Source organism: Asparagus officinalis, chromosome 8, assembly GCF_001876935.1.
Source record: "Asparagus officinalis chromosome 8, Aspof.V1, whole genome shotgun sequence".
In the NCBI taxonomy this organism is placed as follows: Eukaryota; Viridiplantae; Streptophyta; class Magnoliopsida; order Asparagales; family Asparagaceae; genus Asparagus; species Asparagus officinalis.
Window position 1 is genome coordinate 14,356,138 of NC_033801.1, and position 18,996 is coordinate 14,375,133.

At 36.3% G+C, this 18,996-nt stretch overlaps 2 protein-coding genes across 3 annotated transcripts in view; one reads left to right on the forward strand and one right to left on the reverse strand.

The window, feature by feature from the left end:
• LOC109822542 (uncharacterized protein At2g34160-like) lies at window positions 8–9,558 on the forward strand. Its single transcript, XM_020388760.1, has 5 exons — window positions 8–210; window positions 303–351; window positions 8,906–8,968; window positions 9,061–9,125; window positions 9,217–9,558. Exons 1-5 carry the CDS (start codon window positions 88–90, stop codon window positions 9,304–9,306), a joined length of 390 nt encoding a protein of 129 aa, XP_020244349.1. The 5' UTR covers window positions 8–87; the 3' UTR covers window positions 9,307–9,558.
• LOC109819796 (lactation elevated protein 1) overlaps window positions 13,094–18,996 on the reverse strand; it is a 22,610-nt gene continuing 16,707 nt past the window's right edge. For both annotated transcript variants that reach the window (XM_020385710.1, XM_020385711.1), the window contains exons 8-14: window positions 17,863–17,985; window positions 16,950–17,071; window positions 16,799–16,868; window positions 16,014–16,106; window positions 14,983–15,110; window positions 14,642–14,783; window positions 13,094–13,501 (exon numbers count right to left, since the gene is read on the reverse strand). In XM_020385710.1, coding sequence (XP_020241299.1) covers window positions 13,415–13,501; window positions 14,642–14,783; window positions 14,983–15,110; window positions 16,014–16,106; window positions 16,799–16,868; window positions 16,950–17,071; window positions 17,863–17,985 — 765 coding nt within the window. In that variant the 3' untranslated portion in view covers window positions 13,094–13,414. The remainder of the gene's footprint in view (window positions 13,502–14,641; window positions 14,784–14,982; window positions 15,111–16,013; window positions 16,107–16,798; window positions 16,869–16,949; window positions 17,072–17,862; window positions 17,986–18,996) is intronic.

Sequence of the window (18,996 nt, forward strand, 5' to 3'; positions counted from 1 at the left end):
ATTATTATATACTTATTATATTCACATTTTGGTGCTATTAGGTTTAGGGTTTTAGGGCTAGGGTTTCTCTTCTTCGTCTCTCTAAAGATGGCAATGGAGGAGATCACGGACGCAGTCGGGAGCCTCAACATCAGCGACGGCCACAAGAAGAACAGGATCCAGGTCTCCAACACCAAGAAGCCCCTCTTCTTCTACGTTAATCTCGCCAAGGTTTATGAAAATTTTCGAATTTATTCTCTTTCTAGTTTTCTGAAGTTTTTTTTCCCTCCCCGTCTTATTTGATGTTTTTGTTGTGTTTTCAGAGGTACATGCAGCAGCACAATGAGGTTGAGCTATCTGCTCTTGGGATGGGTATTTTTTCTAACTCTGGCTGTTCTTAGTGTTCTTTGTTTGTGTAATTTTTGTGCTTTGAGAAATTTTTCCTTTTAGGGGGTTTTCTGATTTTGAGCCAGAAAAGTAAAATGGTGGTTCTGGTTTTAGTGGTTTTAGGAAAATATTGCGGCGGTGGCTGTAAGAGTCAATTACTTTGTTTATAGTGGTCTGTGCTGCTTATACATTTTATGAGTACATCTAGATGTATGTTTTCTTCACATGCGTGCATTAAGGGTGTGCTCGGATGTAGTGTAGCAAACATCAGACATTTCTTTGGTTTGTCGTTCATTTTTGTGATCAATTTTTTTTAATGTTTGGTTAACCCATATTTAGTCATAATAGGAGCCCGATTGGTCTGCCCGATTTGTCTGAAGAAGATAATTGCAAAATGTTAGTCTTATACCCAAAATAGGAATTTCCAAAAATCACGACTTTTAGGATGCTGAGGAGTCCCTTATCTGTAATACCTAAGCACTTGGTAAAAAATGAAAAATCTCTCTCCTAGAATGTGGGCATAGAAATATTTGTTACGTGGAAGTAGGTACTGGTACATGCAAGGGTAGGGTACTTGAACATGACTATATGTGCGTGTGTGTGCGTGCGCATGCGTGTCACTGTATATCGAGATTAATAATTTACGTGAGACCAATGTTGTTTTTTCCAATATATGTCTGTGTGTGTGTGTTTGTTTGTTTGTTTGTGTTGAGATTAATAATTTACTTGAGATCAGTGTTGTTTTTTTTCCATTAACATGTTATGAGAAGTGTAGGATATACATCCAAGAAGTGCATGATTGTCAGCATGCAGCCAAGCCTTAGCCGATTTCTTTGAAAAAGTAATTGGAATGAGCCCCACTTCACTTCAAATCACCGAAAGGCAGCAGCAAAGGTTGAAGAGTAAAAAGAAAACAAAATGGCGGGGCCCACTGCTACATTAAAATATTAATATTTTATTATGCATAGTATTTTTCAAAAAACTATAAATAGGGCTCCAAATCCTTAAGGAAATCTAATCCCAGAACAGCTTCTTATATAAGAAGAGTGAGAGAGAAAAAATAGAGAGAGTTTCTCTTTGTAAAGAGAGAGAGTTTGTAACTCCAGAGTTTTCTCCTCATAGTGGATTCTTCTATCCTTGCCCGTGGACATAGGCAATCAAGTGTCGAACCACGTAAATCTGTGTGTTTAATTTGTTATCTCTACTTTTGCTCTACTATTGCTGCGATCCTGCTCTATTAGGTCCCGAGTTTGTCCCAACAAGTGGTATCAGAGCCAACTTAGGGTACTTGTATATATCTACTTATCGTATGCTCTGTGGTTGCCACCAAAGGTGGATCCTCCACATCAAAAAATAAGTTAGGTTATCATTTACCATTTGGAGGTGATTGGTACTATTCACGAGTACGGTACTGTTCACAAATATGGTACTATTCACAAGTACGGTACTATTTACGGATACGATTTCTGTTCATAAATATAGTACTATTTACGTAAAATAGTAAGAAGTTATTATTCGTGGTAGAAGCAATGACGACGAAGTTCAAGATCGAAAAATTTGACGGGAGTAATTTCTCTCTGTGGAAGTTGAAGATAAATGCTATCTTGAGAAAAGATAATTGTCTAGCGGCTATTGGTGCAAGGCCGGACGACATCACAGATGATAAGAAGTGGAACGAGATAGACGAAAATACTATTGCAAATCTCCATCTGGCATTAGCAGACGGGGTGCTGTCAAGCATAGAGGAGAAAAAGACAACAAAGGAGATCTGGGATATTCTAACAAAGCTATATGAGGCGAAATCCATGCATAATAAAATCTTCTTAAAAAGGAGACTTTACACTCTGAGGATGGCGGAATCTACATCGATGACCGACCACATCAACCCTAAACACACTGTTCTCCCAACTCACAACGTTGGGGTATACAGTTGGTGCGAATGAACGTGCAGAACTTCTACTTCAGAGTCTACCTGACTCGTATGATCAACTCATCATCAACCCGACAAATAACGTCCTTACGGATAATCTAGTCTTCGACGATGTTGCAGCCGCTGTTCTGGAGGAAGAAAATCGGCGCAAGAACAAGGAAGACAGGCATGCAAGTTCGCAACAAGCGGAGGCCTTATCGGTGACGAGAGGAAGATCAACGGAACGTGGCTCCAGTGAGAGTCATACCCATGGTAGATCCAAATCAAGAAGTAAGAAGAATGTTAAATGCTACAACTGTGGCAAAAGAGGGCACGTCAAATCGGAGTGTTGGCACAATAAGAAGAGTGGAAAGAAAAAGTTTTCAAAGCCATCAACATCTCAAGGATGCGTTGTCAGCACATCAGACGATGGTAAAATTCTATTCAGTGGAGCAACCACTGTTGATGAAGGCAGAAAGAGGTTTGCTGATGTCTGGCTTCTGGATTCAGCAGCCTCTTGGCACATGACCTTTCGGAGAGAATGGTTTCACAAATATGAACATATCTCAAGAGGATCTGTATTCATGGAAAATGATCATGCCTTGGAGATTTCTGGTATTGGCACTATCAAAATCAAAATGTTTGATGGTATAATACGCACCATTCAAGATGTGCGACATGTGAAGGGCTTGAAGAAGAATCTATTGGCTTTGGGACAATTAGATGAGCTCGGATGCAAAACTCATATCGACAATGGGATCATGAAGATTGTTAGAGAAACGCTTGTGGTGATAAAAGGAGAAAAGATAGCTGCAAATCTGTACATGTTCAAGGGAGAAATCATGCAGGAAGCTGATTCATGTGTGGTATCAACCAGCCGTGGAGAAGAACAAACCATGATGTGTGGCATCGCAAGCTAGGCCACATGTCAGAACGAGGCTTGAAGGTTCTCTCCGATCAAAGCTGCTTCCTGGTCTTAATTCAGTAGCTCTTCCATTCTACGAGCATTGTGTTACAAGCAAGCAGCATCGATTGAAGTTCAACACATCGAGTTCTAGAAGCAAAGCTATTCTGGAACTGGTTCATTCTGATGTATGGCAAACACCAGTTACATCCTTAGGAGGAGCAAAATACTTTGTGTCCTTTATTGATGATTACTCCAGGAGATATTGGGTGTATCCTATCAAGAAGAAGACGGATGTGTTCTCAGTCTTTAAAGCCTATAAAGCGCGGGTCGAGCTTGAATCTGAGAAGAAGATCAAGTGTTTGAGGTCAGATAATAGAAGAGAATACACAGATGGTGAATTCCTAGCATTCTGCAAGCAAGAAGGCATCAAAAGACAATTCAGTACGGCTTATACTCCACAACATGGAGTGGCGGAGCGGATGAACAGAACTATGTTGGAAAGAACAAGAGCTATGTTGGCAACTGCAAATCTGGAAAAAGTCTTTTGGGCGGAAGCAGTAAAAACCGCTTGTTATGTGGTGAATCGATCTCCATCAACTGCAATACAATTGAAGGCGCCAATGGAGATGTGGACTGGCAAGCCAGCTGATTATTCCAACCTCCATATATTTGGATGTCCAGTGTACGTAATGTACAATGCCTAAGAAATTACAAAGTTGAATTCAAAATCCAGAAAATGCATATTCTTAGGGTATGCTGATGGAGTAAAATGGTATCGCATGTGAGATCCCACTGCCCGCAAGGTTATCATCAGCAGAGATGTTATCTTTGTAGAGAAACCAACTACAAAGTGAAGAGAAAAAAAGCAGTTCGAGGAAGGACTCAGAGACTGTAGCTGTTCAGGTAGAAGATAATCTGAATTCTTCTGAAGCAACACCGGAGCGTGATGTACAAGAATCGGTCGAGTCCGAGGCTCCAGAAGTTCGAAGGTCAACTCGTGAGAGAAGACCACCGACTTGGCACTCGGAGTATATTACGGAAAGTAATGTTGCATACTGTCTTCTAACAGAAGATGGAGAGCCATCAATTTTTTATGAAGCTATAAATAGTACAGATGCATCTTTGTGGATGGCATCAATGCAAGAAGAAATTGAAGCTCTCCATAAGAACAAGACTTGGAAACTTGTGTCACTGTCACAAGGAAGAAAGACCATTGGAAACAAATGGGTCTATAAGATCAAGCGAAACGGCGATGATCAGGTGGAGCGATATCGTGCTAGATTGATGGTAAAATGATATGCTCAGAAAGAATGTATTGATTTTAATGAAATATTTTCTCCTGTAGTTCGATTAACAACAGTCCGAATAGTCCTGACTATGAGCGTTATATTTGACTTACATCTAGAGCAGCTAGATGTGAAAACAACATTTCTTCATGGAGATCTTGAAGAAGAAATTTACATGCTCCAACCAGAAGGTTTTAAAGAAAAAGAAAAAGAGAACTTGGTTTGTAGATTGAACAAATCTCTGTACGGTCTAAAGCAGGCGCCGAGGTGTTGGTATAAGAGATTTGATTCATTCATCATGAGCCTTGGATACAACAGACTTAATTCAGACCCTTGTGCATATTTTAAGAGGTTTGGTGAAAATAACTTTGTTATCTTATTGTTGTATGTTGATGACATGTTGGTTGTAGGCCCTAACAAAAATCGTATCCAAGAATTAAAGGCTCAGTTGGCTAGGGAATTTGAAATGAAGGATTTAAGATCTGCAAATAAGATTCTAGGGATGCAAATTTACCGAGACAGAATTAATAGGAAGATTTGGCTTTCTCAGAAGAACTATTGAAGAAAATCTTGCGACGCTTTAACATGTAAGATTGTAAGTCAATTTCTACCCCACTTCCTGTTAATTTCAAGTTATCCTCCAGTACGAGTACCGTATGCATCAGCAGTGGGAAGCTTAATGTTCGCGATGATTTGTACAAGACCAAACATTGCACAAGCAGTGAGAGTGGTTAATCGATACATGACGAATCCTGGTAAAGAACATTGGAATGCTGTAAAGAGGGTTCTAAGATACATTCAAGGAACCTCAAATGTTGCATTATGTTACGGGGGATCTGATTTTATTGTCAGTGGATATGTTGATTCTGATTATGCACGTGATCGTGATAATAGCAAATTTACCACAGGCTATGTGTTTGCACTTGCTGGCGGAGCTATAAGCTGGGTTTCAAAACTACAGTCAGTTGTGGCTACTTCAATAACAGAAGCAGAATATGTAGCAGCTACACAAGCCAATAAAGAAGCGATGTGGTTGAAGATGGTGCTGGAGGAACTCAACTATGAACAAAAGAAGATATCTTTATTTTGTGACAGTCAGAGTGCTTTGCATTTGGCAAGAAATCCAACATTTCATTCAAAGACCAAGCACATTCGAGTTCAGTATCACTTCGTTCGTGAGAAAGTGGAAGAAGGAATAGTAGATATGCAGAAAATTCACACCAAGGACAACCTAGCAGATTTTTTGACAAAAGCAGTCCATACCAACAAATTTACTTGGTGTCGATCCTCCTGTGATCTGTCGGAGACGTAAGCAACATGAAGATGACAAGATAGAAAGAATGGTGTGAAGATATGATTGATACTCAATCAAATCTTCAAGTGGGAGGTTGTCAGCATGCAGCCAAGCCTTAGCCGATTTCTTTGAAAAAGTAATTGGAATGAGCCCCACTTCACTTCAAATCACCGAAAGGCAGCAGCAAAGGTTGAAGAGTAAAAAGAAAACAAAATGGCGGGGCCCACTGCTACAGTAAAATATTAATATTTTATTATGCATAGTATTTTTCAAAAAACTATAAATAGGCCTCCAAATCCTTAAGGAAATCTAATCCCAGAACAACTTCTTATATAAGAAGAGTGAGAGAGAAAAAATAGAGAGAGTTTCTCTTTGTAAAGAAAGAGAGTTTGTAACTCCAGAGTTTTCTCCTCATAGTGGATTCTTCTATCCTTGCCCGTGGACGTAGGCAATCAAGTGTCGAACCACCAGAGTTTTCTCCTCATAGTGGATTCTTCTATCCTTGCCCGTGGACGTAGGCAATCAAGTGTCGAACCACGTAAATCTGTGTGTCCAAGTGGATTCTTCTATCCTTGCCCGTGGACGTAGGCAATCAAGTGTCGAACCACGTAAATCTGTGTGTCCAATTTTTTATCTCTACTTTTGCTTTACTATTGCTGCGATCCTGCTCTATTAGGCCCCGGGATTGTCCCAATAATGATTAGTGATTTAGTTTAAAACATGTAATGTATAATTGAGCACATCCCTGAATAAATGTAAGCGTATAGTCAAGAAGTGTCCAATGAATTGTTGGTGCGGGTATGGCTACGGGGTCATGCCGCGTACTGGTACGATTTCAGATAGATGTACCAGGTTACTTAGAGGATTAGTATGCTTATATGGGCCATGCCTTGTGGCCTTTGAGCGCATATCTGTTTGTCAAGAGTGCTTATTTATTCTTCAACTTCTCTATACTAATATTTTAATAAAGAGAAGAAGAAGTATTAAATGATCCAGTGGTCTTTCAACTATGTAACTTCTTAGTTTTGTTAAACATAAAGAGGATTTATTTTTGTAAAATCTGGTAGCGGTAAATGCAAGTAAGAGCTGATATGTGGCTTGAGCAATCTTGGGAGCACAACAAAGTTGAGGAATAAGTGTTAAATGTAAGTCTTATTCAAATAGTACTATATCTCGAGTATTTTATTGAAGATATATTGGTGGTGCACTTCTTCCACCATGCTTCTAAACTTCAAATTTGGGGATTGTTCAAGTAAAAAACTCTTTCATATTTCTGTCCTACTTATTACTTATACAGCCAAGTCAATAACACAGCACTATTTTCTTCTTCTTGTCTTCGTTTGAAAATATGCCCTTTTCTTGTCGAGAATAACCAGTTCGATAATGCTTGCACCAATTTTCTTGAAAATGTCCCTAGTCATATACAGATTTCTAAAATCTTGATCTGGGATGCACTCTTTATCTCATTGTTGTTTATATAATTATATCATAGGAGATCCCGCTTAAGATACATGTGATATTTATATATGCTTTTCATCTTAGAACCTATAAGGTGCATATGCTCTATCCCGCCAATTTATTTGGAACCTTGAGCTTGGTGCACAACTCAATGTAATATCAAACTTGACTTCCATCTTGAGTTCCGTTTTACACAGGCAAGGCTCTGCTCTATTGTGCATGGCCTTGATCGAGCCTGACCTTATTTTGTGATACATGTTTACGTACAGATAGGTATAATCTTTATGAATCCAACTTTTGATTTGTCAAATCTTAGGATATGTCTAATCTATTGTTCATCAATGACGGTAGTGATGACAAACATCAACTTATATAGATATGCAATAGTCAAAAATGCAATAGTCCAATCCCCCACGACCGTATTATCTACCACTGTGCAAGCAGTGTCTTCTCGTGAAGTGCATCTCTGTTTTTAGATTAGGAGGATAAGGAAAGAATAGTGTCAATAGAAGTACTACGGATTACATTCTTTTAGTTGCACATATATTCTTAATTCTTTTCGAGTATGTGTACAGTTACTTATACAGGTATTAAGGCTTTTCTCTTATGTGTCGTTTACATGAGAACTCCACATAGGAATGTAATTTCAGAAATTCAAATAGTTCATAAGGATTACAAAATAATTCTTGGATCCATCTGCATCTAGGCTTCTTCATTTGTCCAGGAGATCTTTCTGTGAAAACCATGTAACTGTTGGAAGCCTTAGTTTTTTACTAGCACCAAGAGAAAGTGAACATCTTTCTTTATCTCGTAGGTGGATCAATATGTCTGAACCTAGAGTAGACGTTTTCCAAGTATCAACAGGATTTTTTTTTTTTTTTTTTTTTTTTTTTTTTTTTTTTTTTTTTTTTTTTGTGCAAGTTGATATGCATGAGCAACCTTTTGCATATCATGAGCAGTTTTTTGTTATGCAAGGTAAATGGCATATTCACAGTTGCTGGGGCTATTACTCTGCTGACTGGTTTTGACCAGTCTAGGAGAGAACAAACATCTATTCATTCCATCTACACAATTCATGATGTTGGGTGTATAGTTTTAAATAGGCAATGTGGCTTAAGACCTCTTGGATTTACACTAGTGTGGTGTTTTTGTCACCCTCAGGGATGTGTTCCATGTTATGATTATATTCACCAAAATCATTTTTCTTTTTAATTTTTCGCCTTTGATAGGGAGTGAAAAGTGAGTGGTCCAAAATTAGAAGTGGATGTTAAAGGGAGTACAGTTATTTGTGGCATTCATATTGGTCTCTGCATTCAATTGTTTCTTTATTGGCTTATTCAATATACTTTCATATTCACATTCATCATTGTGAGAGGGTGTGTGTGTTGGAAGCACTGATATTTGGATTCAAAGTTTGCGCTTAGCCTTTAGGTATAGGTTTATGTCATTACTTCTGATATTTGGAAATGAATGTTAGCTTATGTAATGTTTACAATTGGATTGCTGAATTTATGTGGTGAGGAATATGATGGCGACATATGGCAGGCTGAACGCTACATTGCTATGTTTGTTTGAACTAAAATTTTTAAATGTTTTTGATTGAAGAATTTGTGATGAAGTATCTAGAATGAAGTTAATTACGCGTGCAATGGATTTTCTCATCTTCAATGCACTTTTCTTTTCAGCCATTGCAACAGTCGTCACGATTGCTGAGATTCTAAAGAACAATGGACTTGCTGTTGAAAAGAGTGATTCTCTTCACTTTTCCTTTGAGTTGATATTTTCAATTGATTATTCATTTCAAGTAACTCTTATTCTTACTAATACTCTTCTGCTGCAGAGATCACAACTTCCACTGTTGATATGAAGGATGAATCAAGAGGGCGATCCATCCAGAAGGCTAAGGTCAGTGAAGAGTTCGTGTATTTGTGTAAGATGCTTGTATTCTAGTTTCAACACAATTATGCTAGTGTACTAACCTCATTTACGGGCCCAGATTGAGATTTTACTAGGGAAGTCAGAGAAGTTCGATGAGCTAATGGCTGCCGCTGCTGAGGAAAGAGATGCAGCAAATGCCGAGGAATAAACTAAGAATAAATGTGTTGCTTTTGCTCCAGATTAGCATCGTGTATTGTTTACTGCAATTGGTAGATTTCTGCTTAATCTAATTTTGAGAGAAGTTGGTCAAAAAAGTTCGGCCTTGTGGCCATTGTATTAGTGACTAACACCATGGCTTATTGTGTCGGAGATGGAAGTATAGATATTTATTTTGTATGACTGATTGAGGATTGGTGTTTTCATATCTCGGTTAAGAACATCCGGTGCCATTTTCCTCCAATTTTGTTGCCTGTTTCTGGACATGTTCACTCATGAATGTCATTATGTGTTCGATTAGATTTATCGTTAGCTATCTTTGATTAGATTTATCGGCAATTAGCTTCATGGGGACGTAATAATCATAATAGTGTAGAAGCTTGAGGTACTTTGCAATATGGACTTTTTTCTAGTTTTGCATTTGTGATTTTAATTCCAGGTACGTTGGAATTTACAATTTCATGTTTTGTTCTCTTGCATACACCGTTTAGTTTCATGTGGATTCTCAATCATGCTTGATTAAATGAAGAGCAGGAGAAGGATTAAAAATGCAAATCTAAAATGTTTTCATGGTGGAATCCACAACTTAAATCAAACACTAAAACAATTATAAACCTTGAATTGTTGACAACTCATATATTGAATGTGATTCCAGGCGCGAGTCACAAAAGAAGCAGCTTAGTAGTGTTACTATCACATGTTATAGATGCAAAGTACGCAAAATATTTGTCATAATATGAGATGAATTACATGTAATTACAATGAACACAATTTTGATTGGAGAAACCTTATTTTCCCGTGATAGACTTCAATCAAGATTTTGAAGAGGTTTCATATTTGAATTTTGCAATTAAGATCGATTTAAAATAGTGATAAATCTGAGATGTTGGGGGAAATTGACTTTTGAAATGTCAAATAACAAGATCTAATAAGAATTTGACGCGTAGACATTTTATCTATTTTGTTTTTCTTTTTTAACGAAAAGTTTCTTTTTGTGTTGCAAAATAACTGCTTTGTTTCTAGATCAAGATTCTGTTTGGCAAAACTAACTGAAAGCTGTGAGATTATAGCTGAAAGCTGTGAAATTATAGTTGAAAGCTGATAGGTGTGTAGCTAGCTGATTGACTAGAGCTGTTTGTCAAAAGTAGCTGTACAACTCGCTTAAATTTATTAAATGACTAAAAAGGACATGTAATATTATTAATATAAAATTAGAATTATTAGGGGCAAAACGGAAGAAAAAAATTGGCAGCTCCTTCCCAAAGACAAACGCTACTTGAGGTAGCTTTCCAAAAGCTACTTGCAAAAGACACAATCTCCAAAATAATCTTCTCCTATTTTTGGTCACCAAACAGCTCTACTAGCTTATTGACCAAGTCAATAAGACACAATCTCTTAGATAAGACACAATCTCTTGTTGCTAAACAGTGCTCAAGGCTCTGTTTGGCAAAACTAGCTGAAAGCTGCGAGATTATAGCTGAAAGCTGTCAAGCTAGCTGAAAGCTGTAAAATTATAGCTGAAAGCTGATAGCTGTGTAGCTAGCTGATTGACTAGAGCTGTTTGGCAAAAGAAGTTGTACAACTAGCTTAAATTTGTTAAATGACTAAAAAAGTCATGCAATATTATTGATATAAAATTAGAATTATTAGGGGCAAAAACGGAAGAAAAAAATTGACAGCTCCTTCCCAAAGACAAACGCTACTTGAGATAGCTTTCCAAAAGCTACTTGCAAAAGACACAATCTCCAAAATAATCTCCTCCTATTTTTTGTCACCAAACAGCTCTACTAGCTTATTGACCAAGTCAATAAGACACAAGCTCTTAGATAAGACACTTTTTTTGTTGCCAAACAGTGCCCAAGTCTAAGCATCGAGACACCAATAAAGGATGCGGATTTTTCTAGAAAATAAAAGAAAAATAAAGCTAATTTGTACCTCTTAAATGTCCTAGAATCAAATAAATTTATTAATTACTTTTCATGCATCAAAAGGCAATATAAAAAAATTCAAATAATGATATTGTTAAATATGGACTCGGATCCTCTCTTATTAGGTGGTAATTGAAAAAAAGAAATCATAAAACATACATCACATTTTCTACAAAGCTCAATAGCAAATTGGGTTCACAAATTTCTTGACAAGAGTAAGCTTTAGAAGCCATTTACGTAACTGACAAATCAAGAGTTTACTACAAAATGTTGAAACGTCTCGAGAGATTAGTGTAATTTACCCTATAGTACACAAGTTAATAAAGAAATATAATATTATTTAAGGTTTCCATTCTCATGGAAGCTCCATAATTTTTCATGTGGGTTCTCAATCATGCTTGACTCATTCTACAAAGAAGGAAACGATTAAAATGTCATAAGATTCGTTGATTGCGGCATAGATCGATGAAAAGGTCTACCATGATAAAAGGATACAATTCAACAGTTTTAGTAACCGCAATAAACACAAATTTGATTGCAAGAAGATTTATCTTTCTGCCAAAAACTCCTGTCGTCTTCAATATGTCGAACGATCCGCTTTCGTATCGATACGACGACTAAAATTGTCCCAAGGTGTCATTGTCATGTTTAACCTTATAGATACATGTGTTCTAGGTCTAGAGTTAGTGAGGATCTTTAGGTGAGATTGAGAGCGAGTTTCTTGGGGGTTGTGTGAGGGTAGCACCAAAGATTTTGCTTTTGTATTTGTGATATAAAGAAAACTCGAATATCTTTCCGTGGGCGTAGACACTTGACGAACCAGGTAAATCCTCGTATCTTTGTATATTGTTTACTTTTCTTCGATATATTGCTTTTCTCTTCGTTCGAATGTTGTTCTCAGTGTTTTCTACCGTCGAGGTGATCGATTGCCATTTTAAGATGGTTAAAGGAAAGAAATATAATGAGTTACTCCAATACAAGACTATTATTAGCTACCATATATAATCTGAAAGGAGAGAAATTCAAGGTTGTATAAGCCTGAACCTCACCCTCCTGGCTAGGATGTTCATAATTGTGCATGTACAAGAGAATGATCACCCAGGAAATTTTTATATGAAGATTTGTTGCTGATCCTAGCAATTTGGGAGTGTCTTTTCAAGTGAGATATTAAACCCGGGAATGGCTTGGGTATATTTGTAAAGCTTGTAGAGCAAGGAAATTTTACTTGCCTTTACTAAGAAAAACGTCATTCGCAGTTTAACCGGAAGCCCTCTATATAAGTAACACAACAATAGTCTCTCTACAGGTTTATGAAGCAGAATTGGATTCCCTTGACTATCAGAAGTTAATTAAGAGACATTATTACTGGATTGGATTCGGATCCTCTCCGCTATCAAGAAAGCAAAGCAGTAGAGAGACCGCTATTCTATCATAATTATTAATTATTTATTTGATAATTAAAAAAAATCTTTAAGTATGAATTAGGAATTGGTGCAATTCATAATGTATGGTGAGTATTATCTTTAAAAAGAAGCTCAACTACCTATTCAATGATCAACGGTTATTATTAAAACTAGTAGTCTCTCCACTATTTTTTTTTAAGTGAAGATAATCCAAATCCCTATTTATAGTCATAAAAATTCACTGCTTAGTTGACGGTTTTGATTCATCTTAAGTAAAAACAAAAACAATTATAACATGGGGATATGACAAATGTTAAAATGAAACACAATCATCCTCTAGACAATAAACAATTTAGTGATTAAAACAAAAGTAATAGGCCCTCCCACTAATTTTTTTTTACAGTGGAGAGGATCCAACCTAAAGAGAACCGCATTCTGAATCAGAACATAGGAAGAAATATTGTTTCACTTTTCTTTTTCAATGAGAACATAGGAAGGGGCCAGATTCCACCCAAACCTATACAGTATATATTAATAAAAAGAATACAACTTTATTTCAGTCTCCACTCTTACCGAAGCTTCATATTGTTCCGTTTTCCAAGAATAACTGTAGCCCGAGCAATAAATCATACATAATGAAGGATAAAAATATCTAAAAATCCTTTTTTGCATAGGATAAAAATTTGCCAGCAATGAACTTGGGGGGTTACAGGTGAAGGATTCCTGTTTGCAAAGACAATTGGAGTCGGCAGACAGCGCGGTGATTTAGTTATTGGTTGTTCTTTCGAAAAAGAGGGTGGAAGAGTCGTACCCTTTCCATATGTAGAGGAGTCTGCATTTCTATCAATCGTGATACCTGGACAACAATTCTCATCTTAATACACGACTCATTTTTAATGTGCTACATACGAGTATCAGTAATCAGACATGACTCCAGATCTTTTGTGACCAAAACTTGTTTCCTGATACCGGTCTATGCATGCAGTGCCAAGAAAAAGAGGGGTTCGAACTGTGAAAGGAAGCACTAGAGGTCAAGATATGACAAGGGATGAGGAACTTTAGATTGAGAAAGGGCTAAGGGGAAGCAGAAGGTTATATAGCAAAATCTTGGCCCCAGCCTTGATACTAGGCGAATCAGGGTTGCAGCCGATGCAACAGTTCAAAACAAAAGGGTAAGCTTAGGTTGGGAAGAGACTTTCCTGAAATTTGAATTAGCAACTTTTAAAAATTTCTGGTAGAACTGCATTGAACAAAGTTAGATCTGGCTTCTCATGAACAAACTGCTTCCGGGAACAATGGAACTGTACAGGTATGCACCAACTAGACACAAGACAACAACCGTGATCACAATAAGACAGATGACACAAAAAGTACAATTACTACTGTAATATTGTGTGATTTTTTTCTTAAACACACAAGTATAAAGTTTAAAAATTAGTCCCAGGTTTTGAAAAACATTTTTTGCTCAAATCCTCTTAACACCTCCCAATTATTGAAGCACCTAGTATAAGACCAGTCGATATCAGGATTTGGATCTAGGTCTTTTCCTTCAAGGAATATTATGGAGTCAACAGGCTTCCTCCATTGGTGTGGGTAGTGATTCCTAAGTCCCTTGATTAGCAATGGAGAGCTATAGCCAATGGATTGAAGGAGGTGATAACATAGTAAGGAAAAATGTCTGCTTGGATAAAACAGTACCTTGAAGGAGGCCATGGTGGAGGAGGGAAATCATGATGATTTTGAAGTTAACAAATTTATTTAGATATTGTTTTCACTACTAAATTATCCTTTATCCACAGCTAGCTATCCACTTCTTTTAGATCCCATGAGTCTACATGAACAGTGGCAGGACGCCCAAAGGGAGAAATATAGTTCAGGCAACAGAAGATGTTGTCAAACATAACCCTAATTTAGTTGTCCTTCAAGCATTCATATCAAATAAATGAAATAAAAAGAGTTTGGAATGGAATTTGATAGAATGGAATTTGATACTTACTGCTCGCTTGAAGGCAAACATTTCTTCTTGGCCAGATAATAAAGATACTATCTCAGCAGGGGAGGGTCCAGAGCCACTACTACCTGTGGCTAGAACATCCCGTCTTAGTTTGCCACTTTCTGCCTCGGTTTCAAACTGAAAACTGCATATTACAATAGCAGCCATGACATACTCAATCAGTGCTTTACAAACGTAATGAGTAGTCTTTTAAATGGACACCCACAATTTCAACAAGACACTGGTTCACTTTTTTACATCTTTAACAATGTAAAAATGCCATCTGACATCACAAGCATGGAAATTTCCAGAGAAATAACTTTGAAACCAGATGTTCAAATTACCTCTCTAAATCAAAAAGTGTTCCCTCGTCAGTTCCTTGAAATAAATCATCAATTGAAGAAGCAGCTAGACAGACAAGGCAACAATGATGATTATACAACTCATCAACCAGAGTGATGAACCTCCTTGCCTACAGAGTTAACATTGAAAGTTCTACAATTACAACCAATATTTTAAAATAATACTATGGAACAAGAACTGAAAGCATAAGATAGAATTTCAGTTAGTTAATGATACAGATATTAAAAAGATAACAAATTACAGACGTTCTCAGAATACTTTTTTATTTCCTTTCTTTTTCTGTTTTTTTGAGTAAACACTTGGATTAAAATCAATTTTATAATAACTTCGTAATTTTTACCTTTCATGTCAATTTAACTTTAGATATCTATTAATTTTAAGTAACTTTTTAGTTTGCTATATTTTGGATAAGCACTTCGATCAGTATCAGTTTTATCACAATTTCCTAATTTTTTATGTATGTTTCAGATACATCATGCAACTCTTGAATTTAGATAAACATTAAAAATTTTGTTCTCTTAGATAAATAAATATTTTTCTTAAAGGAAAAAAAATTAAATATCTGCAGTTACACAAAAATCTAATATACTTACTGTATTGTTAATTTTCTACAAAGCTTCTCTCTCAAACATGTACAGCACATGGCAGGAAAGCTAGCAAAATATAACAAGAGATAGTATTATTGTACCCTTAAAATAAAGAGTCTGAATTCTATTGATCTTCCCCCCACCCTTGTGTTGGCCTTTAGCAGGCTAGGCCAGACCCATTGAGTTCACAGATAAAAATGTCTGCTAGTTATTTTCAGCTTCTGCTACCCCCAGTAGAATGTGCTGGCTATTAGTAGGCCTAACATTATTTTAGATTTTAATAGGGAAACCTTTTAACATTTTACCAGAACAAATATATTATACTCTCTGATATCTGATATAAGGACAGAAACACCATGAAGAAGAAGAATGGTCAAGAATATTGAAATTTTAGTGAATAATGACAACAAAAAGGAGGATGATACCTTGTCTCGAATCCTCATGCTCATAACAGGAATATTTGATATGAAAACTGTGTGATAATTCCTAGATATTGCAATATAATCTGCTGCACCAACCTGAAGAAGAGCAATGTAAATATATATATATGGAGTTATGGACAACTAGGAGTAATATATAGATCATTAGATGCAGTACTTCACAATTTCCCTTCTCTTAGTTTAGTCTATACATGATTGTTTACTAGGAACGGAAAATATAAGTGCAAACCAAAGTCAATATACAATAGATGAGTTAGTCAGTATCCACAATTGAACGTAGGCTATACGCAATTCTAAGTAAATTCTTCATCTTTCACCTTATGCTAATTCCAAGCAACAGTGATATACAACTTTTCACTTTCATAACAGACATTAGGTTTAGTTTTTTTTTATAAATGTTGGAGCTCAAAGCATGAACATGTCCAGAGATTAGTTCTCATGTTTATATCTAAATGAGCTAGAGAAAAATTAGATCGTTCTTAAATATAGATTATTTAGGAAGAAGAACAATCCTTGAGTAAAACTAAATACTTAGAAAACTTATGCATCTGTTTTAGAATTCTTTGTAAACTTCTTCAAAAATAATATCATTAGAGGTTGTTTCACATGGTTGGCTGAGCAATCTAGGATAGGTTTCCAAAAGATCTAGTAATGTAGTCCAGTGCCTGTAGCATTGATTTCACACTTGCAAGCTGGGCATCATGCCATGACAGCTTATAAAAGAACTCATAAACTACCTCGCGCTATATTAAAAAAAGTGAACATATTACCGGGCGTCCACAGAGATATTCAAAGTCAAATCTTGCTACACCGTTGCAGCTTTCAGGAACATCCAGAACTCTGTTTCCGGAACAAAATTGAGCCTCAATAAATTGGTCAGCTTTTACTAGAAGAAAGATGTACACAATTATTATCAATTACCTCCCAAACATCACAGGAATAGCAGTGGAAGTAATAGTTCCTCCAGATTGGTTTATGACATTATTCCACATGGCCTCAAAGTCTCTGCGAGCATCAGAATTATGAGGCCAGAAGTAGTAAACCTGCAGTTTATATGCGTTTTGTCAGAATTTTCCGGAGAATGCTAAATGCAAATTTGACTATTTACAATAGTTTATGCTGGAAATTATAGGATAAGTATGAATTAGGAGTGTAGGAAATATGCATTTGAGATGTAGCCTATTTGCATCGTGGCAGCATAGTAAACTTTTAAATTACCTATTTGTACCGCGGCAGCCAATAATTAAAACGTGTAACACATTTGTATCACACCAGCATATTAAACTTAAATAATAAATCTTTTTTTTCTTCCATCTTTGTAAACATCCAAAAGGTAATATTTAGAACCTTTTCATCCAGATGCAAATGGTGTACTTGAGATGTAGCCACTTGTCACAAATAAAGAATATTCTGTTCCAATTAAATTTCATAAGTTGAGATAGCTCAGCATCTGAGTATGTATGCCCCAACATTACTAACGGATTCAACTATCTGCCTAAGAGTAAATTGCTGATTTTGCTAGAGAACTCCATAGATTTGATAGATTCTGCTCAATGCTAATCGAGGAATGCCACTAATGTAATGGTCCAAAAACCTTCAGATACAACTGATCCAGGTCTAAAGTTATTACATTCTAGTATAGAATAAGCTACTCATGGATGTAGAGTGCACTGCCTCACATAAACCAGTCAATTTACTGGAACTACTAGGTGAGTGCAAATAAAATAGCGCACAATGAGAAAAACAATGCAAGCATTAGCATGTCCATATATAACAGTAATAGATGGCAGACATATCAAAGAAGAAACCACGTAATGACATTCTTCCAACAGACCTGATTTGTTCTATCATTTGTTATTATGCGACGATAGTCAATCTCATTCCCAACAAGGATTTTGCAACAATTTTCTTCCAACTTGGCTAAAAATGATTGAAAAATATCTCTCTGCATACCATCCTACAAGTAAAAACAAAAATGAATGTTAAGAAGCTTAAGATGAACCAAGCGCATGCTTGGAGATCTAATAGCAAGCATCATTGTCAAGCATCAACGCTTAAGCAAATATAAATATAAGAGTAATGCCAGGCCATTGATAAACAGATATCCAGTCATTATTTTTCTAGATACTGAGGTCTAAGTAAAGTGCGTTTCTATGCTTGAGAAAGAATAAATATAGCTAGTTGTTTTAATGCTTGAAAAGCCAAGACACAAATTAAGCGTTTGACTGCTATGAATTAGTCAGAAAAATCTAAAGAGGGAGTCTTGTTGAAGAAAAAGGTTGTTTTTCAATATCTCTTTCCATGAATCATTTTTTGGCAGAATTTCTATCCGACAAGTTAATTACTCAAGAAAAAGTCATCAAAAGATAACACTGGATTCTGAATAAAAAACGTGTGGTATCTGTTAATGTGTTTCATAACTAGCTAGCTCATTATCCTAACTGGTGTTTTTGGGAGTAACTCTAGAGCCCAACGTTTTCCTTGCTAGAAATTTTGCACAAGTCAAGAGGAATGACAACATGTGATGCAGGACGATCGTGGACCCTCCATGTGATGCAATCAGGATTTATTAGATTCTTTACTTTTTTGGTAAAGTTTTATTTTATTCTATGTAATTTTCTTCTTCAGTTAGAATTTATTTAGGATTTGATTTTGAGATCTCTTTCTACTTTACTTAGGATTTTATTTGATTTTATCTTTTAGTTTTGTTAGGTTTGGATTTGATTAGGATTTTGATTTGTTTTCTTAACTATTCAAATGTTTTCTTTTTCTATAAAAATAAGAGATGTAATCTCCCATGAGGAATAGACATTGATTAATAAATATATTGAGTTATGCAAATCCACTCTTGAGCATGTGAGGTGTTCTTGGTATGTGATTTGCCTCTTTGTGGTGTGAAGCCTAGCGAGTTATTAAATCTCTCCTCTTTACAAATTCCAATGCCCTCCCCATCCTAATCCATAACTTG